Genomic DNA, 25,762 nt, shown 5'->3' with positions numbered 1-25,762 from the left:
CTATCAAACCCAATCTGAAATAGCGTACATCATAGAGCATCAAGAGGAAAACACAGCTAAAGTTGTGACTGCTGGAGAGGTTAAAGTCACACCTACGGCGATGGAGGAAAGGCTCCAGCGTGCTGTAAACACACGAAAGGCTAAACTGGCAAAGTTAACAGGAAAAATTAATCAGATACGCCAGTTAATGGACAGTGGAGAGGACAATAATGTCACCGTGATTCAGGCCACGCTAATGGTGGATTTAAAGAGGCTGTTTGGTGAGTTTTGTGAACTGCACATTAACGTTAAAGGACTGCTCCAACAAATATCTGAAGAGGAAATGAACAGAGACCACGTTGGTTGGTTCGAACCTAAGGCTGATGCTTTTAAGGATTTTGCTGAGAGAGCTAAGGATTGGATTGAGGCTAATGCACGTATTGCAGAAGCTGCAAAATGCAAGGAAGAGGTGCAGCCATCAGATAGTGTGTCTGTTGGGGTTTATGGTTGGTTATTAGCATTAAATTACTGTAAGTAATAGATTACTGAAAGTAATAAATCACTGGAAGTAATTTATGAAAAATTGAAATTATTAATGGAAGTAAACGGTCATTTACTCATTAACAACTCCTAAAGTAATTGAGTAATTACTAAAAGAATAACTAAATTCTGAGTTGGAAAACCCGATTCCCGGACTTGGACTTGGTTGGTGCGCGTGAACACGAGTACACAAACATATGAGATGCTGCGGCCTTCTGAGTGGCACATTGAAACACACATCATGTTAGCTTCACACTAATCTAACAATATATCTGCCCAGACAAAAGCTCTCTCACCGTCCGGTTCTGCTGTGCTGGACAGCACCGTCCGTGGTGCTGTTGGTTCTGTGAGGCTGTGGTAACTGGTTGTTACCGGGTCGGAATTCAGCGTCTTGAATTCAGAGGCCTGGCTTCAGCTGCAGGAGTGGACAGTGAGGCAGTTGGAGGAGAGGAGACGCTGGTTCTGGTCTCCAGAACCCCCCAAAAAAAGGAAAAATAGAGGAAACAGACAAAATAGTCCAAACTGGGTCCTGCATGTCCAGCGTTGGTGTGTCTTTTGGACCTACCGGGTGCTCTCTTCATCATCCTGAGGCAGAGACATGTGTCTCCCTCGAAGGTTAGATTGAGAAGCAGAGAGAGTTGGTAGGAAAAACTTCACCAAGCTTGAATTTCGGACCCCTGTGGTGTTCGGGTCGGGTTCGACCATCCTTATTGGTTATCAACCTGGGGGGTTGAAAACTTCCTCGGGTCTCTGGCCGGCTCCCTGCTGTTTTATGGCCTGTTCATTGTCCCTGGTGTTTCTCCTCAGTCAGAGAAACTTCTGGAGGAGTTCAATGGAATCTTCAGCCCAACAGTGTTCAATACATCTGTCTCATCTCCAAAGCATGGATCCAGAGCTCCTTCTGTGCAGTCATCTCGTGCATCCTCTGCTTCGTCTACTCGTCTGAAAGCAGAATTAGAACGAGCTGCATTGTTGGTTCAAGCGTCTGCTCTGAAACAGAAACAAATACTGGAAGAAAAGGAAGCTAAGCTAAAAAGAGAAAAGGAGGAGCTTGAGATACCAACTGCCTTAGCAGCAACCGATGCTGAGATTAAGATCTTGAATGAGTATCAAGAGTTCTCATCCAGTGCATCAAGTCGTGATGGAATGAACTCTTACATCACTTCGAACAAAGCTCGAGATATACTGGTACCAAAGGAAACAAAGACTCCTGTGCTCACCACAGATATACAAGGAGCACAGCAGAGCAGTGACATGACACAGAATAATCAGACATCACCTGGTGCACAAAGGCAGCAGCAGCTTCAGACACAAGACTCTACAGTGTGTTGCTGAAATGTTAACAAAGCAACAGAAATGAGCAACTCTGCCCCCTCAAGTCATTCCTGTGTTCAATGGAGATACCCTGAAATATCAACTATTCATCAGAGCTTTCGAGCACGGAGTAGAAGACAAGACGGAGAACAACAAGGACAGACTGTACTATATGTCAGTACACCAGTGGACAGCCGAGAGACTTGATAAGGAGTTGTCTTCATATGGAACCCAAGCGTGAATATTATTAAGCCCAGAGACTTCTGGAGGAACATTTTGGAAAAGCATACAAGATTTCAGTGGCGTACATCAACAAGGCTCTAAACTGGCCGGCCATCAAATCAGAAGATGGAGAAACTCTTCATTCGTTTGGTCTGGACCTACCAGGAGGTCGTAATGCCATGACTGATGTGGAGTACATGGAAGAGCTAGACAATGCAACCAACATGTGTGCTATTATTGCTAAGCTTCCGTACAGACTGAGAGAAAGGTGGAGGACCCTAATTTGTGGAATTCAGGAAAGAGAAAATCGCAGAGCCAAGTTTAACGACATTGTGAACTTTGTCAACAGGCAAGCAAAGGACGCCTTGCATCCACTGTTTGGTGACATAAAGGACATCATTTCAAAAGGTCAGGCTGAAGGTCAACTGGATGAAAGGTTGCCCAGAAGAAGTGGGAGAGGCTTCACCACAGCCGCAATTATCACTAGTGACCAGTAGGTGGCTCTAAAGCCTACGTCAGAATGTTCTATGTCGATCAAGCATGTGCATTTTCAAAACCCTGCCTTTTCTGTCATGGTATCGAGCACACCATGGAACAATGCAAGAAGATGAAGAAATGTCCATAAAGTGAAGATTGACTTCTTACGGACAAAAGGTTTGCGTTTCAGCTGCCTAAAAAGAGGTCACATGAGTAACTCAGGTAAGGAGAAACTGAGTTGTCAAGTCTGCGCAAAAGTACAGCCTACAGTGTTCTATATAAAGGCAAAGACCAGTGCTGCAAACAAAGAAACAAGATCTGAATTGCAATCATGTGATAATAATGAAAAACTGTCAGAATACATTGTAAGTGGTTTCCTTGGTATGGATATGCCAACTTGCAGCACAAAGAACACAGAGAGCATCTTAGCTATAGTTCCAGTTCAAGTCAAGACCAAAAAGGGCCAAACAATCACAACGACCTTGGTCTTTCTGGACCCTGGAAGCACCGTCTGTTTCTGCGCTGAGAAGCTAATGAAAGACACACATTCTACTGGAGACCATGGGGGAGAAAAGGATCGTTAGCAGTCACATATTGTGTGGCTTGGAAGTGAGCAGCTTAGGCTGCAATGATTTTCTGACCCTCCCAGATGCATACAGCCAAAAGACCATCCCAGCGTCTACGAACAATATTCCTTTGCAAGAAGACATTGATAAATGGGCCCACCTTCAACAGGTGAAAATACCAAAGATAGATGCAGAGATTGGGCTGCTTATTGGGACAAAGGCACCCAAAGCTATTGAACCCTGGAGGGTCATGTCAAGTGTAAATGATGGTCCATATGCTGTAAGAACATGTCTCGGCTGGACAATTAATGGACCTCTCCGTGAAGATGCATCCCACTGTACCAGAAGTGGACTTATGCAAGTAACGGCAAACCGCATATCAGTTAGCAGACTAGATGAGCTCTGGAGTCAGCAGTTTAAAGAGCCTATGACTGCATATTGCATGTTAATTTAAAATTTGTTATCTTAAAAAATAACAGTCAAAGGTGTATTTGCCTTCATTGGATGCCCCCTGGAATTTACACTTTTTCGAATTTTGCACTGTTGACAAGCTAACCCTCTGCCGGAGGTCGGAGACTGGAGAGGAATGAGGAAGTGACGTAGCAGGAGGGATGCTTTCTCTGTCCGCAGGGAATGCTGCGTTTTCATATTGTGTGTTTTATTTTTTTGGAGGGGATTTTCAACACCGAATGATCTAATACATAGACATACAGTAATAGATATCTGCTAGATTGTGTATGTCTACACAGAAGACATACTCTCGTAGATCATTTACTATACCGTCTAGACTAGAGTCTCTACACAAATAATGAAAGATCTACTAGCGTATGTCTACGCTGTCGGCTCGTTGGAGCAGACATTCACTACACGGGACACATTGGCGGCAGAGTTAATTTATTAAAAGTCCCTCTTTAGTCCGACAAGAAATTTCTTCAAATGGACCATCTACAGCAGCCACACAGCGCAGAGCTAGGTGGAGGTGATGGAGGTCGAGGGTGGAGCTCAGGAAGTCACGGTGCAGGTTGTTTTAACTGGGACCTTCTGGCTGTGAGGCGGTAGGCTGTGGACTCCTTGTGGAGTCAGGAGGTGGTGAGTAGAACATCAGATCTACAGTCTTTATTCTGTCGTCTCCACGGTAACTGATATGAACTCCATCATGTCGCCTTGACGATCGTTGTTGGCGTCTCGTCTTCAGATTGTCTGAATCTGTGCCGTAGTAGCTGGCCTGATCGTCAATATTCTACCAAATCTGTTCCGTCTGACCTCCAACACTGCCTCCGTCACGCTCTCATACTCTTCTTCTTTAAAAAGTCTTCAGCTACCGTTGAACAGTGTGAAATGTCAGAAAGTATTTGTTTCTTCACTTTTCTGAGCGTCCACCGCTGTGTGTCGAGCCTGGCCACTGGAGCCTGGTACTCCTCCTACGTCACAGCAAGATGGAGGAGGTGGAGAAAGCTCGATGGGCAGAAATCAAGAATCATGACTGAATTTCACTTGTGTTTAGTAGTTTTTTATTAGCGGATGATGGCAGTATGACAAAGGTTTTATAATAAAAATACTTTGATTTTGTGTTGATTTTTTTCAAAAAGGTTTTGGTGTCATAAGCTCTTAAAGAGTGACATTCCAGAGTACGACCAAGACGAGAGATTGTAGATGTCAAGGGAGGATCTTCAGTTCATGGACATGGTTTCAAAGTCAGCAAAACTTGTTGATGGTTATTACAGCATTTCCCTGCCACTTAGAAACAGTGATGTGAAGATGCCCAACAACCATGAGGTAGCGTACTTTGAACTTAAAGCAAAAGCTTCTGAAAAATCCAAACTTCCATACAGAGTACTCGGCCTTTATGGACAGCATCATTGAAAAGGATTATGCAGTGGAGGTATCCCATAAAGACCTCAAACGTGAAGATGGTAAAGTTTGGTACCTGCCGCACCATGGAGTGTACCATCCCAAGAAGCACAAGCTCAGAGTGGTTTTTGATTGTGGTGCGTCATATCAGGGCATCGCACTGAACGATCAGCTGCTACAAGGGCCAGATCTCACCAGCACACTCCTTGGTGTCATCACTCGGTTCAGGCAAGAGGAAATAGCCGTCATGGCGGATGTGGAAGCTATGTTCTATCAGGTTAAGGTGCCTGATGTTGACTCTGACCTCCTACGGTTCCTCTGGCGGACATCAGGTGACATTAATCAGAAGTTAGTGGAATACAAAATGGTGGTACATTTGTTCGGAGCAACCTCATCTCCAAGCTGCGCCAGCTTTGCATTGCACAAGTGTGCTGAAGACCAGAGATGAGTGCGATAATCAAGCAGTGGACACGGTGCTCCACAATTCTATGTAGACAGCTGTTTAAAATCAGTGCGCCCAGAAGAGGAGGCTGTACAGTTGTACCACACCCTGCGAGCTGTTTGTGAAAAAGGTGGCTTTAGACTAGTGTTGTCACGATACCAACATTTTGGTATCGATACCGATACCACCATGTAGTTCAATACTTTTCCAAATAAAAATAAAACACAAAAAACGTCATTAGATCAGCCTGTCTTCAGTAGGACCAGTGTCTTTAAATGGTTTGTTACTATGCAGTAATCTATATAACATTAAATGGCTAAAATAAAATATTTTCATATTATATTCTTTTATATTATATATTATATTTATAATACTAATATTTATAACAGCTTACATTTATTTCCAGAGCTATATTTTCATGGGCATATAAGTTACTAGCTGTGGTTCTTTGAACTCCTTCTGCAGGTCTGGGTGTTTGTCCTTCAGGAGTTAACCAGGTTAGTAGTGTAGCAGGTTAGTAGTGTAGCAGGTTAGTAGTGTAGCAGGTTAGTAGTGTTTCCTCTCTTAACCAGACGTGTTCTCTAACACTGTTTACTCAGTGGAGCTTCAGTGTTGATGGAGACACCGTGCTCTTGTTTTGAAGCCAAAGTACTTCCACATAGTACTTCTATCACCTGTTTTTTCTACATAGTTGCGGCCTTGTGGATGTATCAGCGGCCATTGTTTCTCTCTCTCTCTCTCTCTCTCTCTCTCTCTCTCTCTCTCTCTCTCTCTCTCTCTCTCTCATCATTTGAGTCAGTTACACATGCTCACTCTCACATGGACGCAAACGCCAGGTCATTTACTCATGCGCATCCGGTATTCTTTTCAAAATACAAGCTCGGTTGGGAGAAGATTGTTTTGAAAATACGTTGTTTTGACTTTTATTTTGAAGTTGTGTAGGTCGAGTATGAAGCGCTTATTCAGTTTCGAAGTGCGGGAGAGACTGACTCTCCTCGGTGCAAATTACAACACAGTGACGCTCCGTGGCAACGGAAGAAGAAAAAAAAGACACCGTTACCAGCCGGTCCCAGTATAGTATCGTTTTAAAGGCATCAGTACTGCGATACCCGTACAGTACCGGTATACCGAACAGCCTTACTTTAGACTCACCAAGTGGATAAGCAATAGCAGAGCTGTGCTGTCTGCTATTCCAGAGAAGGAGAGGGTAACCAAGGTTAAAGACCTTGGCTTGGATCGGGATGTGCTTCCCATAGAGAGAGCTCTGGGAATTTGTTGGTGGATCCAGTCTGACAGCTTTAAGTTCAAAATCATTGTGTCAGATAAGCCTCCAACCAGGAGAAACATCCTCTCCATTGTAAGCTCAGTTTATGATCTACTGGCTATTTTGGCCCCAGTCATCCATACAGGAAAGTACATTCTGCAAGAGCTTTGCAGAATGAAGATCGGTTGGGATGTTGTCATTCCTGATGGGCTCGTGAGTGAGTGAGTGAGTGAGTGAGTGAGTGAGTGAGTGAGTGAGTGAGTGGTATACGTGGAAAACTCAGCTGTACCTGTTGGAGGATATCAGTGTCCCAAGATGCTTCAAACCTCCAGGGTTTGTTGAGGCAGTACACAACCAACTTCACCACTTTGCAGATGCGAGCGAAGAGAGTTATGGGACAGTTACGTATCTGTTACATGAAAACAGCAGCAATGAAGTTCATTGTGTGTTCGTCATGGAGGAGCTTCGCTGAAACACATGACAACCCCTCGGCTGGAGCTCACTGCAGCTACCATGGCTGCCCGCATGGATAAGACACTGAGATCAGAACTGCAGCTACAACTACAGGAATCAGTGTTTTGGACAGACGAGTAACTGTGCTGTAATCCATTCAAAACTGAACAAACCAGATTTCGTCCATTCGTGGCTAATGGTGTGGATACCTATCTGAAGCTCTCTGAGCCACTTCAATGGAGGTACATTAATACTTTACAGAACCCAGCTGACTGCGCGTCAAGGGGACTGGATGCAAAGAAGTTCATCCAAAGCAACACTTGGTTACAGGGGCCGGACTTCCTCACTAAGTCCATAAAGGACTGGCCTGAAATTCTGGAACACCCTGGGTACCTAACTATGGAGGACCCAGAGGTCAGGAACGCCATAGTCTGTGCTACTGCGGCGGCTGAAGATCAGAGCGATGCTGTAAAAGATCTCACGCAGGACTTCTCTGATAGACTGATAAATAATTTTGTGCAATAGATTTGTATAGGAAGAACTTGTATTTTATCTATTTATTCTACCGTACTTTTAATTGTTCACTATAATGTCACTATTTCTTTATCCATCCATCCATCCATCTTCTCCCTCTTATCCATTCCCGGGTGGTGGTGGTGTCAGTCTGAGCACCGTCACCCAGATCACATTGCACCATTAAGAACCTTCCTGCAGGTGGAGAGCCCACAGGAAGGTGGAGAGCCCACAGGAAGGTGGAGAGCCCACAGGAAGGTGGAGAGCCCACAGGAAGGTGGAGAGCCCACAGGAAGGTGGCGCCCGGCGTAGGACATGAACCCTCTACCTTGAGACTGAGAGTCTCATGCTCTACCAACTAGAGACGTCCTGATCACACTTTCTGGCCCCCGATACCGATCCGATCTTTCAGAATTGAGTATCGGCCGATACCGATACTTCCCCGATCCGATACTCACATTACTATTGCAAATATACCCATTTTTGGAGCGACTAAGACGTCTGGAGCTAAAAGCACTATTGGCAGAAGCTTTGTTTACCTAGAAATTATTGTAAAACTCACTTATTGAATCAGAATTCTTCTCTTAAGAACTTATTTAAACTTTATTCAGTCAGAAGAACAAAAACCCAGTTAGTACACTCTGCAGTCTTGTTTCTCTTATTTACCTTAACTTAAACTACTTCACCTGCATTTTGTGGCAAATTAAAAAAAATAAAAATGAAACCCAGTGAATCAGTTTGACTAACATATAAAGTATAAAAAACTACAACATAAACAGTAAAACAGTATTCAGTAAAACCAATCAGAAGAACCCAGTTCCCAATTGCCTTTAGGGGGCGCTGTGACTCACCAAACACAACAAAAAGCAGAATAAGACAGACCACATAGAAATTTAGAAGTAGACTTCTGCACATAAACACATGAACCACTATATATCACTCTAGTTTTATAGGTCTATGGCCCCGCTCCACCTGCTTCTAGCTTCTGCAGCTCCACCCGAGCTTCTAGTCCCTGATTGTTGTGGTTATTAGGTGACGTAGCGGAGCGGTGGGGGGGAGGAGGGGGGCCATTATGTCATCTATTGTCCACGGATGATGGTCTATGCTGAGCGTACTCCATCGCATGTTTACTTTTTAGATGTCTTATCAGATTAGTTGTGTTAAACGAAGCTCTGGTGCTCCACCTCTCAGGACTATGGTGAAGCTCTGGTGCTCCACCTCTCGGGACTGTGGTGAAGCTCTGGTGCTCCACCTCTCAGGACTGTGGTGAAGCTCTGGTGCTCCACCTCTCGGGACTGTGGTGAAGCTCTGGTGCTCCACCTCTCAGGACTGTGGTGAAGCTCTGGTGCTCCACCTCTCAGGACTGGTTTGGTTATCCACCTTAAACTCCCTCCAGACTGCTGGTTGATCCTCTCAGTGGCTTCAGGCTGCTCACCTCAGTTTACGGCAGGTGGCACACGGGGCTGCTTTACGGCAGCTGATGGGAAAAAGTTTTTGTTTTTTTTGTTTTTTTTAGATCGGCGGGGTGATCGGCTGGATCACTCACAAATCACCAATATCGGCCCCGATCCGATATCTACCGATCGGATCGGGACATCCCTACTACCAACTGACCTAGCCGGGTCTTTATTTATTTATTTTCAAATTTATTTAATTATTTTTTTTATGAGGACCACAACAGAAATAAATTATGACTTTTTTGTGTCATCCTTGGGTTTTCTTTTTTTACATGTCATCCAAATGATTACTATATAATTGTATGCACATGTAGAAAATCCAAATCAATTCATTCATTCATTCTACAGGCTAACATGCTAACTTTATCCTAGTGTCCTCATCATCTGGATGCCAGCAGTCTGAATATTTGCATGTGCTGCCCCCATCAGGTGGAGACCATCGGTGACGCCTACATGGTAGTGTCGGGTCTGCCGGTGAGGAACGGGAAACTCCACGGCCGCGAGGTGGCCCGGATGTCGCTCAGCCTGCTGGACGCCGTCAAGAGCTTCAGAATCCGCCACAGAGCCAATCAGCAGCTGCGGCTCCGCATTGGCATCCACAGTGGTACCACTCAGTACTGCACAACCATAAAAAGTACTACACAGTACTTCACTGTACTATTGCGACTGACAGTGTGGCTGTGTTGGTGTTCAGGTCCGGTGTGTGCCGGTGTGGTCGGGTTGAAAATGCCCAGATACTGTTTGTTTGGAGACACAGTCAACACGGCATCACGCATGGAGTCTACTGGAGAGGGTAAGAACCACACAGTCCAGAACACTGTAACACCTCTAGATCACTGTAACACCTCTAGAACACTGTAACACAAGGTGTGTCCATGCTCGGTCCTGGAGGGCTGGTGTCCTGCATGTTTTAGTTCTCTCCCCGCTTCAGCAGACCTGAATCTAATGATGATGTCATCACCAAGGTTGTGAAAAAGCCCAATAATGAGCCCCTCATTGCGATCAGGTGTGCTGTAACTGGGAGAGAGCTAAACCTGCAGAACTCCGGCCCTCCAGGACCCAGCATGGACACACCTGATGTCACACTTCCACAACAATGTAACACATCTAGAACACTGTAACACTTTTAGAATACTGTAACACATCTAGAACATTGTAACATTCTAGAACCCTGTGTAACACATCCAGAACACTGTAACACCTCCAGAACACAACAGGTGCAATGTGATGTAATGTGGTGAAGTGAGAGGTCATGCGGTGTGTTGTGATGTCATATTGCAGCTCTGAAGATTCACGTGTCGGAGGCGACCCGTCAGGTTCTGACGGAGTTCAGCTGCTTCCAGCTGCAGCTCAGAGGAGAGATCGAGGTGAAGGGGAAAGGACATATGAGGACATACTGGCTGCTGGGAGAGGACGAGTCCAACTGATGGAGGACTGATGGACTGACTGAACTTTGTGTTGATACATAAATGCGTAAATAAAGTGTTTGTTACTTGTGCCTTTTTATTTGATATCTGAGTACTAATGTAATACGAGCAACTGTCTAATTATCTACAATAATATCTATAGAATATAGGTATTTGGATTACTCTGTGTAAAGAGCAGTCAGATTACTTTGTGTACATGGTTTAGTATTGACTACACAGACTACTTGGTGTACATGGCTGAGTACTCTGAATACTCTGTAAATACTTCAGCACTCCATGCAGGTGGGGGCCACCTCTGCTTGCCGTGGATTGGTTGCATGTATTCTCGCTCTCATTGGCTGCCGCTGTTGTCAGTGAGCGGAGGGCGCACGGTGATTGGTCCGTAACGGCCCGGTGGATGCTGCTTTCTGGGTGATGTGACTGTGGTCGGACGGTGTCACGGAGCGGGACTCTCGGTCTCCGCAGCCCGAAAACAACCTTTAAACATCGACTCGGACCGCCTCCAGGGCCTCTCGGCGGGGCTGAGAGCCCGGTAGCCGCCTCGAACTCTCCGTTCCACCGACCCGGGACTGTCTGCAGCGAGGCTCTGGTCCTCTCAGCTCCGCGGGGCCAGGCGAGGTGCGGCGGGAGCAGATGGAGGCTGCGCCGGCGAAGGCGAAGCCGCAGGGCCGGCTCCTGGCGTCCACCCCGCTGGACGCTAAAGACGAACTGGAAGAGGTGGGCTGGGAGGGGTCGGCGGGCTGCAGGCTCCGTGGGAGTCGGGATAGTGTAGCAGCAGGCGGGTGAGCAGAGAGAGAAGAGCCGTACAAAGATCTACCACACTCGGCTAGCAGGCTAGTTAGCTCGGCTAGCGGCGGAGGCTGAGCGGAACCCGGGAGAGAACCGCGGGCCGGTCCGCCAGCTCAGTGTGAGACTGCGGCGGTGCTGCTGGTGTGCTGACCCGGTTCGGGCTCTGAGATCCGGTCTGATGCAGATTTAAAGTCCCTACACTGACACAGTGTTAGCACAGCATGCTAATCCAACGTAAACAGAGCTAACAGAGCATGCGTGGTGAGGCGCATGTCAGTCACCAAGGTGACTGTGACAAAGTTTGGATGGTTAAATAAAGTTTACTTTAATACTTTGAGTGACCCCCAGAGAGAGATGATACCCGTTACTTCACATCTGCCTTGTTTTTATTTTCTTACTTCCGGTTACGGACGACCTCTGTTGTTTGAGTTAGCTTCTGTTGTTTTACCCATGTGTTGTTTTACTTTGTGTTGTTGACTATCTGTGTTGCTTATTTGCATTTTGTTGATGTCTTCCTGTGTTATTTACTTTCTCTTTGGTTACATTCTGTGTTGTTTACTTTTTGTCGATGTCTTCCTGTTTTGTCTGTTTACTTTTTATTTACTTCCTGTGTTGTCTGTTTACCTTGTTGTTGTTGACTTTCTGTGTTTGTGTGTAGCGTTTGGAGCGTTGCGTTGGGATTGTGCAGGCGTTGACCAATGGGCTGTCGGAGAGAGAAGCCAATGATGCTCTCACCGCCAACGTAAGAAACTGCTGGACATCTCCTCTTAGACCACAAAGTACTGCAGTGAATACTGAGGATACACACTGTGTGTGTGTGTGTGTGTGTGTGTGTGTGTGTGTGTGTGTGTGTGTGTGTGTGTGTGTGTGTGTGTGTGCCCCCGCAGGTGTGTAAAGGACAGCAGCAGCATGAAGAGGTGTGCCTTGGTCTATTCACTCTGGTCCTTATAGAGCCGGCTCAGGCCCAGAGAGTGAGTGACCTCACACTGACCTCACACTGACCCCACACTGACCTCACACTGACCCCACACTGACCCCACACTGACCTCACTGTGTGTGTGTTGCTGCAGTGTTACAGAGATCTGACCCTGCTGAACAGAGACGGGATGAACGTGATTCTGGTGAAAATCAATCAGGTCCTCATGGAGAAGTTCCTCAAACTGCAGGATGTCCCCCGAACGCAGGTAAACTAGCCGCACACACACGCATCTGTGTTCGCAAAGGGTTACATAACTCTGGTTGTTGCCGAGTCTGAGGGTTGTTGCTGTGTCGCTGCTGGTTGTTATGTTGCTGGTTGGGTGTCACTGGTGGGTGTTGCTGTTTTGCTGGTGGATATAGTTGTGTTGCTGGTTTGGTTGTTACTTGTTGGTTGTCATTGGTTGGTGTTGCTGTGTCGCTGGTGGTTATTGTTGTGTTGCTGGTTTGGTTGTCATGGTTTGTTGTCACTGTGTTGCTGGTAGTTGTTATTGTGTTACAGGTGGTTGTGGCTTTGTGGCTGGTGATTGTTGCCTCAGCTGATGTGGCTGGTCAGAGCGCTAGTTGGTTGTCACGGTTCATTGTCACTGATGGTTGTTGCTGTGTTGCTGATGGTTGTTGCCGTGTTGCCTCGTTGCAGCTGGTGTGGCTGGTCAGAGAGCTGGTGAAGAGCAGTGTGATGGGAGCTGATGGTGTCATCATGACGCTGCTCAAACAGATCGCCGGTGAGTTGTGTCCCTTTATCATTAAGGCTGTGCCTCACACCCACGTCTCCATGGTAACATCGCCTTGTCACTCGTCCACCTGCAGGCGGAGACATTTCCACCAAGAACCTGTGGCTGGCCGAGAGCGTCCTGGACATCCTGCTGGAGCAGAAGTACGTCCAGAAACAGGAGTTCTCTACTGTGGATTCTACTGTAAATGTCGATGTGTTTTTTGTGTGTACTCTGTGAATGTTGATGTGTACATTGTGTGTGCTTTATGTGCAGGGAATGGGTGTTGAAGAGTGGGATGCTCATAGCGATGTCTGTCTACACCTTCCTGCGCCTCATCGTGGATCACGGCGCTCCAAACCTGCTGCCTCTGCGCCAAAAAGAAGTGGACTTCTGCATAGGCATGCTAAGGGAGAAGGTGAGCAGGAGCAGGAGGAGGGGCAGCAGGAGGGGCAGGAGGAGGGGCAGGTTTCATCTGTGTTTATCTGTTTTTCCCTCCATCTCTGCAGTTCATGGAGTGTCTGGTCATCGGCAGAGATCTGGTCCGTCTGCTGCAGAATGTCGCTCGGATCCCAGAGATGGATGTGCTGTGGAGAGACCTGCTGCACAACCCTCAAGTCCTCAGCGCGCAGTTCACCGGTAAACCACACTACCCACAATCCTCGGCTCACTGTGAACCACATTACCCACAATCCTCGGTTACCAGTAAACTGACCTGCTCTGTGTGTGTTGCAGGAGTCCTCCAGCTTCTAACAGCTCGAACCTCCAGGAAGTTTCTGGCCTGTCGACTCACACCGGACATGGAGACCAAACTGCTGTTCATGACCTCCAGGGTGTGTGTGTGTGTGTGTGTGTGTGTGTGTGTGTGTGTGTGTGTGTGTGTGTGTGTGTGTGTGTGTGTGTGTGTGTGTGTGTGTGTGTGTGTGTGTGTGTGTGTGTGTGTGTGTGTGTGTGTGTGTGTGTGTGTGTGTGTGTGTGTGTGTGTGTGTGTGTGTGTGTGTGTGTGTGTGTGTGTGTGTGTGTGTGTGTGTGTGTGTGTGTGTGTGCCTGCCTTCAGTTGTGTATCTCCAGCTATGTGTATGGGTATCCTCAGCTGTGTGTGTGTGTGTGTGTCAGGTGCGGTTCGGGCAGCAGAAGCGGTACCAGGACTGGTTCCAGAGACAGTACCTGTCCACCGCAGAGAGCCAATCACTGCGCTGCGATCTCATTCGCTACATCTGTGGAGTGGTACATCCGTCCAATGAGGTGCTGAGTTCAGACATCCTGCCACGCTGGGCAATCATTGGCTGGCTGCTCACCACCTGCACGGTAAGAGGGCAGAGTCTCGGGCTGTCAATCATTGGAGGGGTGGGCTGTTTTCTCTGAGTCAGTCTGGTTGATCTGTGTCTGCAGTCCAACGTAGCCGCTTCAAATGCCAAGCTGGCGCTCTTCTACGATTGGCTGTTTTTCAACCCTGAGAAGGACAGCATCATGAATATAGGTAATACACACACACACACACGGCTGGGTCAAAATGTCTTCAAACTGACAACTGTGTGTGTTTCAGAGCCTGCAATCTTGGTGATGCATCACTCCATGAAGCCTCATCCTGCCATCACAGCCACACTGCTGGACTTCATGTGCAGGGTAACACACACACACACACACACACACACACACACCTGGTGAACACAAGTGTCATGGCGTGGGGCCTGATTGCTGAATCACAGGTCATGCTTCACTTGAAACTCGCTGGCTCTGCAGGACCATCTGTTATATACTGCTGTTATACACACTCACCACCTGAATATATACACACACACACACACACACACACACACACACACACACCACACCGAAACACAGTTTTACTCTGCAACATCTCTCCTCCTCCTCAGATCATCCCTCACTTCTTCCCTCCACTGGAGTCTCAGGTCCGTCAGGGCGTCTTCAACTCACTCACCTTCATCATGGAGAAGAGAGTGCTGGCGTAAGAATCATCATCATCATCATCATCATCATCATCATCATCATCATCATCATCATCATCCACTCTGTTGTTTAGAGACGAGGAGTGACTGGTTATAAGTAGCTGGTGCTGGATTATAGATCACTAGTAATGTTTTAGATCACTGACTGGTTATATATATTAAAGGGGTCATATTATTTAACTTTTCAACACTCACATGGTCTGGTCGGTCCAGAAACTTTCAGTATTCTAAGTTTCTAGCTCCTCCTTGATTTTCCTCATCTGAATATTGGATCATAGGAGCTGCATTCAGAATCTGCTGTGTCTGTGTGAGCTGGACTGGCTCCGCCCACACATGCCCATCTTGGGAAGAGGAGGAAGTACTTCCTCTCGTGGTGCCATGTGCCAGAGCAGAGCTGCCTAATTGTGGGAGGAGTCAAAGGGAGGGCCTACCTTGATTGGGATTGGCTAAACCCCCGATGACACTATATAGGGTTTGATCTCTGATTGGCTGCTTGGAGCAACACACTTTTTAAAACCTGAAACAAGTCAGGGAGAGAGAGGACAGACTGTCTTCACTTCTGGGACGTCAGTCCAGGTATGGGGACGATTAGTACTGCTGGAGAACCTTCAGGAAGTGAAGTTACATAATATGACCCTTTAACTGCTTGATGGTACCGTGTCCTGGAGTGCTGAGAAAGACGCCTTTCAATATGTATTATTATTATAAATCATTGGTAACCGATTACAGATCACTAATGATGAAACACTGGTGACTGGTTATGGGTCACTAGTAACTGTTTATGATCTATTCTGATGGTTTGTTACTGGTTACTGACGTGTGTGTCTCATCTGCAGGCATCTGGCTCCACTGTTTGATAACCCAAAGCTGGACCGAGAGCTTCGATCGATGCTCAGAGAGAGATTCCCGGAGTTCTGCAGTCCCCCCTCTCCTCCCACTGAAGGTAACACACACACACACACACACACACACACACGAAGTTCATTAAATATATACAAACTGAAATGTTTCTCGACTGCAGTGAAGATGGAGGAAGCCGTTTCCATGGAGATGGACAACCACATGTTGGACAAGGAGGATGGTTGCTATGACAACACAGAAGCTGCCTTCAGTGATGATGAGGAAGAAATCAACAATAAAGGTGACTGTTTAACATGTTCACCTCAAGAGAACAAAGCAGTTTAAACCTCAATATACCTTCAAACTGGTTTTAGTTTCATCACCAGTCACCACTGATTTTGAACCACAACCCCAATGACTCCATTCAAACCAGAATAAACTGGTTAACATTTTTTTTTCTGGTTGAAATAAGTTAATTCCAGAACAAATTGGTGTGAAGTGGAATAAAGGAGTTTATTGCTTCAACCAATCACTGCAGGAAAGAAGAGAGAGTTCCGGTTCCATCCAATCAAAGAGGCTGTGATGGAAGAACCTGCCGACATCACACCCTGGGTGGACCAACTGGACGACACCATGAAGGAGAAAGTGCAGCAGCTCCAGAAGAGCAGGTAAGAACCAGGTACCGGTCCTGGTCCCGCTCCAGGTCAGACCTGTCGGGTGAAACATCATTGTAGTTTGGATCCTGTCGTGTAAACAGTTTTCGCCACTTAATGTCGGACTAAAAGTTGGATCGTGAGTCAAAGTGGTTTTGAGTCGGAAGGAAGCTGCGACATGTTGTTTTGAGTGTTGAGACATGGCGCAGTCAGTGACCGCTCGCTTCCAGCTGACGCTAAACTGACCCAGCGTAAAGGATGAGTCGGACGAGGACTACGCCCCCTCACCCGCACGTTTGAACTCATGTCTCATGGCTTCTTTACCTCCAAACTGTCATTGAGCCTGAACCCACAGCTGGAGGTCAAAGTTCACCGTGTCGGTGTCGTGTTCTTGTAAATGGCATCATGTTTTCTCCTCAGTGACACGGAGGCTCAGTGTGAAGTCATGCAGGAGATCGTCGATCTGATTCTGGAGGTCAGTTCAGTTTATTCACCTCAATGTGCCACACGTGATCATAAATGACGGATCCACGGCGCTGATCGGTGTCGTCCGATCATAAAGTCTGACAGATGTCTTGTGATGGATGTGTTCTTCTGCAGGAGGATTTCGACACGGAGCAGATGTCTGCTCTGGCTTCTTGTCTGTCTGAACTCTTCAAAGATCACTTCAGAGGAGACGTCTTACCAGAGGAGATCACTGAGGAGTAAGAACCACCTGAGCCCCCTGACCCTGACCCTGATCCCCCTGACCCTGACCCTGAACCCCTGGTCTCTGTCTCACCCGTGTGTCTGCAGGGCCCTGGAAGAGTCGGTGTGTAAACCTGTGTGCCTGGTCTTCAGGAACCTGGTCACCATGCAGGAGGACAACAGTGGCTTCTCGGTGCTGCTGGACATGTTGGCAGAACTTTACCAGAAGCAGCCAAAGATCGGATACCACCTGCTGTACTACCTGAAGGCCAGGTGAGGCATCCCAGGGTTCCCTAACAGGACGCCATGTTCAGCACAACCTCGTGACGGTCTGTCTTTCTCTGTCCACAGCAAAGCAGCCAACGGGAAAATGATGCTGTACGAATCCTTCGCTCAGGCCACGGCGCTCGGCGACCTACACACCTGTCTGATGATGGACATGAAGGCCTGCCAGGAGGACGACGTCCGCCTGCTCTGCTACCTCACACCCTCCATCTACTCCGAGGTACTGAGACGTGTCCCGCTGTCCCCTCCCCTGGACGGCCAGATGCCCACTGGCGCTGTCCTGGAGGGTCATCACGGAAACATGTCCTCACTCAGTCTCTTATGTTTCAGTTTCCTGATGAAACGCTGCGTAGCGGCGAGCTGCTCAACATGATTGTTGCCGTCATCGACTCCACGCAGGTAACATGTGCTCTGACCCTTTAGTCCAGGGGTCTTCAATAGGTGGAGGGAGCCACCCGTCTGGCCCGCGCTGGCCCATCAGCTGCACATCAACGTGAAATCAAGTGGGATTTGTAGGGAAATGTGCTGCTCTAACTAGTTTGGACCTCATCCCACACCGTAGTCGGAGCCGGAGTCTGTGAGCGTCTGACGTCATTACGTCAATGCGTGCTCTCCTCCGACTTCCACAGATTTCTATTTCACGACCCGCCAAGTAAAGTCAAGATTAAACAAAAACAACCTGAGCTGCAGCGTGAAAAAGCTCAAAGTGGATCAGGAAACTTCAGTTGAACTGAACAGGTTAGTTTATATTACCAACCCATACCAGCTTCAGCAGGTTAGTTTATATTACCCACCCATACCAGCTTCAGTTGAACTGTGACTGGACTGAACAGGTTAGTTTATATTACCCACCCATACCAGCTTCAGCAGGTTAGTTTATATTACCCACCCATACTGGACCTGCAGCAGACCGGAGCTGTGCGCTGCGGCAGGCTGCTGTGCGCCGTTGCGTATCGTAGTTTTCTCTCATTAATCTGTCAGGAATGTGGCGAATCGGGAGAATTTGGTATATTTAGTTGTGGATTTTGCTGTGAGACGTGTCCATCTGCCAGAGCGCACCGCTCACCAGAGGACATGAGAACCACCGTCTCAGGAGCGTCTGGTGGAGGCGGGTGTTTGCCCAGGGCGTAGAACAAGTCAGATCAGCTACTGAGATTAAAAACATGTGACTCCACCCCCCCATGACTCCACCCCCCATGACTCCACCCCCCCCAGTTCTTCTACCAGCAGCTACTGAACAGTGGACACACTCCAGAGCGCTCAGCATTCAGAGAACCTCCATGGAGTTGATCAGAGAGCAGGATGCTGCAGGGAGCGAATGCTGACACTCTGTAGAACACATCAACACACATCACTACTAATCCACACGCTCAGTTACTAACTTCACCAGTACAGCTGGTTCTTGATAAAAGATGTTCCAGGAACATGAGGAACGTCAGGCCCATTCCAGAACCATCTTCAGATGCATTAGGTCACATGAAGAACTCAGGAACTCCTGGTGCTGATGTGGAAACACCTTAAAGCAAGTTTTACTGTCTGATAGTACTGCCACTAGAAGGGTGGAGGATTGGGTGGAGGAGTGTTCTTCACCTCTGATCTCCGACTTAAAGAAACAGAATGAGAAACAGACTTTCTGATGCAACATATATCAGAGGAATGTCCTCATCACGTCACTTTTCTCACTGATTGCTCAGTCAATTCATTCATTTTTGTTTATTTGGCTTCTAACTGGTGTATTAGAACAGAAAGTACAACAATAGTACTAATAAGTTCATTTATATAGCAGTTTTTGTACTTCATATGCAAAAGACCTCAATTAAAAACATTAAATGATGAAATGAGAAGAGAAACAAAAGCAGCACTGAAACAACAATTATGAAATTAAAAAGTAACAAACAGTAAATCTCTCCTGTGTCTCCGTCTCTCAGGGTGTAAATAATTACATAGTGACCCTCTACACAAACTTTAAAAATCCCAGGCTTAACTTATTACTACAACCACCTTGACTACTATTACTTATAATAATAATGATGATAACAACAATAACTAGCAATCTGCATTTCTGAAGAAAATGCATGTGTGAATGCTGCAGGCAAACTGTCATGCTTTTACCCCGTCTGCTGAACTGGAATTCTTTAGTGTTTAAGTGTTAAAAAGGTTGAAAGACTGTTAGAAAAAGTTTAAAGATGGGTGGTTTAAAAACGTTTAAAACTGGTCATTTAAAACAAAATTGAAAAGAAAGTTGAAAAAGTTTGAATAAAAGTTTAAATCTAAAAGTTTAAAACAAAGTTGAAAGAAAGTTTAAAGAAAGTGATGCACACCTCCCGAACAAGTGATTGGTGTTGGAGAACCGTTATACCTGGTTGAAAGATTCTTTCACTGTGGGCGTCAGAAGAAGTTGAGGGACAGATAGTGAGCTTTTCATGTCTCTACAATGTTCCGTCTCCCCCTGGAGGACTTAAGACAAATGTCTCAAGTTTTGGCTTTGAGCGAGAAAAAATCCATTAGAGTGGATGGGAGGAAATCCTGCACTACCTACAAATTAGGTGTCGGTGAGAGAGAACCGCTTTTATTCGAGACAAAAGGACCCCCTTGTTAGAAGCACAAGGCCTGTGGCTACGGTTTGATGTCTCATATGATGACATAGACCAACAATTGTGGGCGTGTTGACGAGAGAGAGACTTTTTTTTTTTGTAATCCAACACCTTCTGCCAGCATTTCCAATACACACCCATGTTAAACTCCAAAAACGGCTGAAAACTTGATCAAACCTGAAGGCTCACATATTAAAATAGGGAGGAGATGTGAAAAATATGTTGACTCATTTGGACAGAGGAGAAGAGCGGCAACGTTTTAAAAGTTAAATCAAGTCTCCAGCTGAAGGTATGGCCCAACCTGTCGGGGCTCAAAGTGGAAGGAGATGTTGAAGGTTTTCCTTCCACTTCAATGGTAAAAGTAACTTAAACAATTCAGATTTGAAAAAACCTAAAGAAGTTTAAAAAGTTGAATGGTTTAAATCGGTTCATATTTGAAGGAGTTATAGGCTGAAGAATTCGTTAACATGGGAAAAAGGTTGCACAAAAGTTTTAAAGATTTGAATTAGTCAAAGCAAAGCAGAAAAGTCCTAAATAAGCTGCACGATTTGATCCAAAATCGGTTAAAGATTGGAGAAAACAATAGTGTGAATGCAAATGCATTCACACTATAATACTAATAATGCTAACATCAGCTAGAACATTTGCAATTAAAACAACTTTTACTGACATCGTGCAAAAAACGCGCGGCTGCTCTGGCCCTTGGTTTGACATGCTGCTCTGAGTTTGGCCCTCGGGGGGAATAATGGAGGAGCCCTGCTTTAGTGTGCCTCACCTGTGTGTGCGTGTCTCACCTGTGTCCAGTTACAGGAGCTCATGTGTCACGTGATGATGGGGAACCTGGTGATGTTCAGGAAGGACTCGGTGCTCAACATCCTGAGTGAGAAACTTTATTCACAACTTTATGCAACAGTTGCTGTCTGTCCGGTTTCTGACTGTCCTGTCCCGTCCCTGTCGTGTACCTGTCCTGTCCTGTCCCGTCCCTGTCGTGTACCTGTCCTGTCCCGTCCCGTCCCGTCCCTGTCGTGTCGCTGTGATGTGGTTTGCTGTCCCTCAGTTCAGTCTCTGGACTGGGAGACCTTCGAGCAGTACAGCACCTGGCAGCTCTTCCTGGCTCACAGCATCCCGCTGGAGACCATCATCCCCATCCTGCAGCACCTCAAGTACAAAGGTTGGGAACACACTGCTGACCAAACACTGCATGCTCACACAGACATACTAAGGTTTCAGTCTGTCCTCTTTGTGTCTCTGTCCTCAGAACACCCCGAGGCCTTGTCCTGCCTGCTGCTGCAGCTCCGCAGAGAAAAGTAAGACACCTACGACACTCAGACATCAGAGGACAGAGGCACATTTCAGGACAGAGAGGCAGACAGACTCTCTGTCCCCTGATGTCTCTCTGTCCCCTGATGTCTTTCTGGCCTGTAATGTCCCTCTGATGTCTCTATCTGTTCTCGGATGCCTCTCTTAATTTCCCTTTGTCCTCCAATGTCTCTCTGCTCTGTTGTCCTCTGATGTCTCTGTCCTGTGTTGCCCCTCAGGCCCAGTGAGGAGATGGTGAAGATGGTGCTGAGTCGTCCCTGCCACCCTGAGGATCAGTTCACCACCAGCATCCTGAGACACTGGACATCCAAACACGACGACACGCTGGGAGAACATATCAAAGCCCAGCTGATCAAGAACAACAACCAGCCACGCAAGAGACAGAGGTGAGGACGGGTTACTGTGGGACAGAGGGCGGGTTACTGTGGGACAGAGGGCGGGTTACTGTGGGACAGAGGGCGGGTTACTGATGTGTCTATGTCTTCAGTCTTCGCAGTTCAAGCAGTAAATTGGCTCAACTGACTTTGGAACAGATTCTGGAACATCTGGACAACCTGAGACTAAGTCTGAGCAACACCAAGAACAACTGTATGCACACACACACACACACACACACACACACACCAAGAACAACTGTATGCACACACACACACACCAAGAACAACTGTATGCACACACACACACACACACACACACCAAGAACAACTGTATGCACACACACACACACACACCAAGAACAACTGTATGCACACACACACACACACACACACACACACACACACCAAGAACAACTGTATGCACACACACACACACACACCAAGAACAACTGTATGCACACACACACACACACCAAGAACAACTGTATGCACCCCCACCCCCCCACCAAGAACAGCTGTATGCACCCCCACCCCCCCACCAAGAACAGCTGTATGTATGTTTGTTAATATTTAATAATTCAGTGTGTGTTTCAGTCTTCACTCAGACTCCCATCCTTCAGGCTCTGCAGCACGTTCAGGCCAGCTGTGATGAAGCACATAAGATGAGGTATACACACGCGCACAGTACTATTGATGACATCACAGCATCCTAATGACATCACTGGCGCCCCCTGCAGGTTCAGTGACCTCTTCTCACTGGCGGAGGAGTACGAGGACTCTCTGTCGAAGCCTCCCAAGTCTCGACGTAAAGCTCCCGCCTCCTCGCCACGTTCCAGGAAGGGTGTGGCCCCGCCCACCAACGCCGAGGAGGAGAGTGCGTCCAGCAGCGCCTCAGTATGGTTCCTCACTCGATTATGCCCACACGCTTCAGGGAAAACTGTCAGGTTGTCTCAGGCTCTGGTCCTGGTCCTGGTCCTGGTCTCTGTCCTCATCGTGATGTGGTTTTTCTTCTCCAGGACGAAGAGGACTCGAAGCCCAAAGCTCCGAAGAGGAAGAGGAAAGGCTCGTCAGCCGTCGGCTCTGACAGTGATTGATTGATCCTCTGACCAATCACAGAGCAGAGAGCAGCTCTGACCACTGCAAGAGGCCCCACCTCCTCTTGAGTACACAGGGAGGGGCCGAGACTCTGAACTATGATGAACTGACGCCGTTTCCATGGAAATGGGCTGTTCTCCTCTCCCAAGATGCACTGGGAGTAAAACTGGTTTTAATAGCAGACTTGATGATGACGATGACAGAGACGATGGGCCCTTCCACCCCCCCACCCCTTTTTTTATGACTGGGGATAGGGCTCTTATTGTGGAAGGGTTTGACTTCCTGCTGTTTTTAGCAGGTCCTTCTTGTTGTTCCGCTGCAGTAAAAGTGTTCATAGAAAAGCCGTTTGTTTGTTTCGTGTTCGCTTTAAAAACAGGTCACATTGTGTTCTGATACCACGACGACGAACCCGAACACAGCGGCTGGATGGATCAGAGCGTCTTCCTGCAGGGCCTGGTCCCGGAACCTTCTCACCTGAACCCACTGAGACCCCCTTTCAATATGAGTGATCCGTTCAAGAACGCCATCTGCTTTCAACCCAACCCAACACACACACACACACACACAGTTTTAGCAGTTTTCTGAGGAAGATTTAAGACAAGGTTTTTTTATTCTTAGCACATTAACCGGATACTTGGATGAATAAAATGATTAAATTATTTTGTCTCTTTTGGAGAACTATTGATTTGGTACCCTGTTCTCTGTAGTGACGTCATTACGTTCAGACGTCATGTTGTAGTTCCGGGGTCAGAGGTGAGCTCCAGGTTCCGACTCGCCAGTGTAGGCATAGACTTAAGCCCCGTTTCCACAGTGCCCCTTGGTACCGGTGCCGGTCAGGTGGGGGTTGACTATCAGTAACCAGACCCGTATCAATGCCGCGTTTCCATTACACGGGGTTCGGTTTGAAATGTAGGCGGGGTTATGAACGGTTGTGTAATCATGCAGGATGTGACGCCATTACGGGACATTTTCCAAAAAGTTTCCTGATTGCTGCAGAAGAACTGATTGGAAATGGCTGCTTGCTGGGAGAACAGGTCGTCACGGACCAATGAGCAGACGGCAGTGTTGAAGCTCCTCCCCCTCATATCCGGCACATTGAGCCTGGTACCCCAAGTGGAGGGGTAGCGAGAAATGGTTACCAATGGTACCGGTTGGTACCGGTTCTGAGTCAGTGGAAACGCACAACAACCAGTTCCGACCTGACCCGTACCGGCACCAAGGGGAAATTGTGGAAACGGGGCTATAAACACTGTCTCCGCCCACTGCTCCGTTACGTCAGAGCGGCCGCCATCTTGAGAGGGGCAAGTCTGCCCCGTCAGCCTAAACAAGTCTGTGTGACAGCGACGTGTTTTCTGAAGAAAACCACGCAAATATACATTTACAGGACTGTGAAGAATCATTGCTTTCATTTTTAATTTATTAAATTAAAAATCATTTTATTTATTTATTTAATGTAGCATACTTATATAAAGTCTAGAGAGGACATGGAAGCAGTTTGCTGACGGGACATTGGGACGCTGTCCTGTCCTTTTAGAGCAACATGATGGAGCCATGACAACACTATGGAAAGTCTTTATTTACACACAATGGGACATTTATGGACAATGAACATGTACATTATAAAGGTATTCCTTTTTGTGTAACAAATTTAGATTTGTTTTAACATATTTACACACAATAACATATTTACCTGTTATACTTTATTTATTTTTACATAGTTACCTTTAATATTACATAGAAAATACTAGTTAGATATTTACCTGTTACATATTTATTTATTGTGACACATTTATCTATTATTCCATATTATATGACATATTCTCTTCCAGCTCTTCATTTATTAGATGTTTCCCTCAGTTCCTCCAGAAGACCCCCCACTGTGCTCTTTGCCCTCCGTTCTCCATCTCTTCATTCCTCTCCTCTCTTCTCAGACTCTCCACCTCGGCCATGGCTTCACTGAGTCTGGCTGTCAGAGCATCAGGACATGTGGGCAGTGATAGGAGAGGTCCTGGTCATATGTTATTGTGTGTAAATATGTTAAAACAAATCTAAATTTGTTACACAAAAAGTAATAACTTTATAATGTACATGTTCATTGTACATAAATGTCTAGTGTTTATGTTTATGGTCTAATGTATATGTTTATGGTCTAGTGTTTATGGTCTAGTGTTTATGGTCTAATGTTTATGGTCTAGTGTTTATGTTTATGGTCTAGTGTTTATGGTCTAATGTATATGTTTATGGTCTAGTGTTTATGTTTATGGTCTAATGTATATGTTTATGGTCTAGTGTTTATGTTTATGGTCTAATGTATATGTTTATGGTCTAGTATTTATGGTCTAGTGTTTATGTTTATGGTCTAGTGTTTATGTTTATGGTCTAGTGTTTATGGTCTAGTGTTTATGTTAATGGTCTAGTGTTTATGGTCTAGTGTTTATGGTCTAATGTATATGTTTATGGTCTAGTGTTTATGGTCTAGTGTTTATGTTTATGGTCTAGTATTTATGGTCTAGTGTTTATGTTTATGGTCTAGTGCTTATGGTCTAATGTATATGTTTATGGTCTAGTGTTTATGGTCTAGTGTTTGTGTTTATGGTCTAGTGTTTATGTTTATGGTCTAGTGTTTGTGTTTATTGTCTAGTGTTTATGTTTATGGTCTAGTGTTTATGGTCTAGTGTTTATGTTAATGGTCTAGTGTCTATGGTCTAGTGTTTATGGTCTAGTGTTTATGTTTATGGTCTAGTGTTTATGTTTATGGTCTAGTGTTTATGGTCTAGTGTTTATGTTAATGGTCTAGTGTCTATGGTCTAGTGTTTATGTTTATGGTCTAGTATTTATGGTCTAGTGTTTATGTCTATGGTCTAGTGTTTATGGTCTAGTGTTTATGTTTATGGTCTAGTGTTTATGTCTATGGTCTAGTGTTTATGGTCTAGTGTTTATGTTTATGGTCTAGTGTTTA

General features: G+C 46.3%; 2 protein-coding genes across 5 annotated transcripts in view; both read left to right on the top strand.

Moving 5' to 3' along the window:
- npr1a (natriuretic peptide receptor 1a) overlaps positions 1–10,583 on the top strand; it is a 32,299-nt gene extending 21,716 nt beyond the window's left edge. For all 3 annotated transcript variants that reach the window (XM_080485373.1, XM_080485375.1, XM_080485374.1), the window contains exons 20-22: positions 9,508–9,682; positions 9,773–9,871; positions 10,360–10,583. In XM_080485373.1, coding sequence (XP_080341499.1) covers positions 9,508–9,682; positions 9,773–9,871; positions 10,360–10,505 — 420 coding nt within the window. In that variant the 3' untranslated portion in view covers positions 10,506–10,583. The remainder of the gene's footprint in view (positions 1–9,507; positions 9,683–9,772; positions 9,872–10,359) is intronic.
- Positions 10,584–10,900: 317 nt separating this feature from the next.
- On the top strand, positions 10,901–23,478 carry ints3 (integrator complex subunit 3). Of its 2 annotated transcripts, none has more exons than XM_080484389.1 (29): positions 10,901–11,222; positions 11,953–12,036; positions 12,182–12,265; positions 12,365–12,478; positions 12,910–12,994; positions 13,080–13,146; positions 13,259–13,400; positions 13,492–13,621; positions 13,718–13,815; positions 14,099–14,290; positions 14,375–14,462; positions 14,529–14,608; positions 14,860–14,951; positions 15,789–15,895; positions 15,974–16,093; positions 16,331–16,460; positions 16,866–16,920; positions 17,046–17,149; positions 17,241–17,405; positions 17,484–17,637; positions 17,748–17,816; positions 20,822–20,891; positions 21,069–21,182; positions 21,270–21,318; positions 21,550–21,717; positions 21,819–21,919; positions 22,303–22,375; positions 22,446–22,602; positions 22,725–23,478. In XM_080484389.1, exons 1-29 carry the CDS (start codon positions 11,139–11,141, stop codon positions 22,800–22,802), a joined length of 3,054 nt encoding a protein of 1,017 aa, XP_080340515.1. In that variant the 5' UTR covers positions 10,901–11,138; the 3' UTR covers positions 22,803–23,478. The 2 variants fall into 2 exon arrangements, with proteins under 2 accessions (XP_080340515.1, XP_080340514.1); XM_080484388.1 differs by having other exon boundaries at positions 20,816–20,891.
- The last annotated feature ends 2,284 nt before the right edge of the window (positions 23,479–25,762 follow it).

The sequence above is a fragment of the Lipophrys pholis genome (assembly GCF_963383615.2).
Source record: "Lipophrys pholis genome assembly, chromosome: 17".
In the NCBI taxonomy this organism is placed as follows: Eukaryota; Metazoa; Chordata; class Actinopteri; order Blenniiformes; family Blenniidae; genus Lipophrys; species Lipophrys pholis.
Note: the sequence above shows the minus strand (reverse complement) of the source record. Positions and strands in the feature narration are given on the sequence as shown.

Excerpts from the sequence above, each read along its gene's own strand:
- ints3 (XM_080484388.1), top strand. The coding sequence starts at position 11,139 with ATGGAGGCTGCGCCGGCGAAGGCGAAGCCGCAGGGCCGGCTCCTGGCG. Across the intron at positions 13,622-13,717 it reads CCTCAGCGCGCAGTTCACCG|GAGTCCTCCAGCTTCTAACA; the intron begins GTAAACCACACT and ends TGTGTGTTGCAG. Across the intron at positions 21,319-21,549 it reads CTGCAGCTCCGCAGAGAAAA|GCCCAGTGAGGAGATGGTGA; the intron begins GTAAGACACCTA and ends GTTGCCCCTCAG.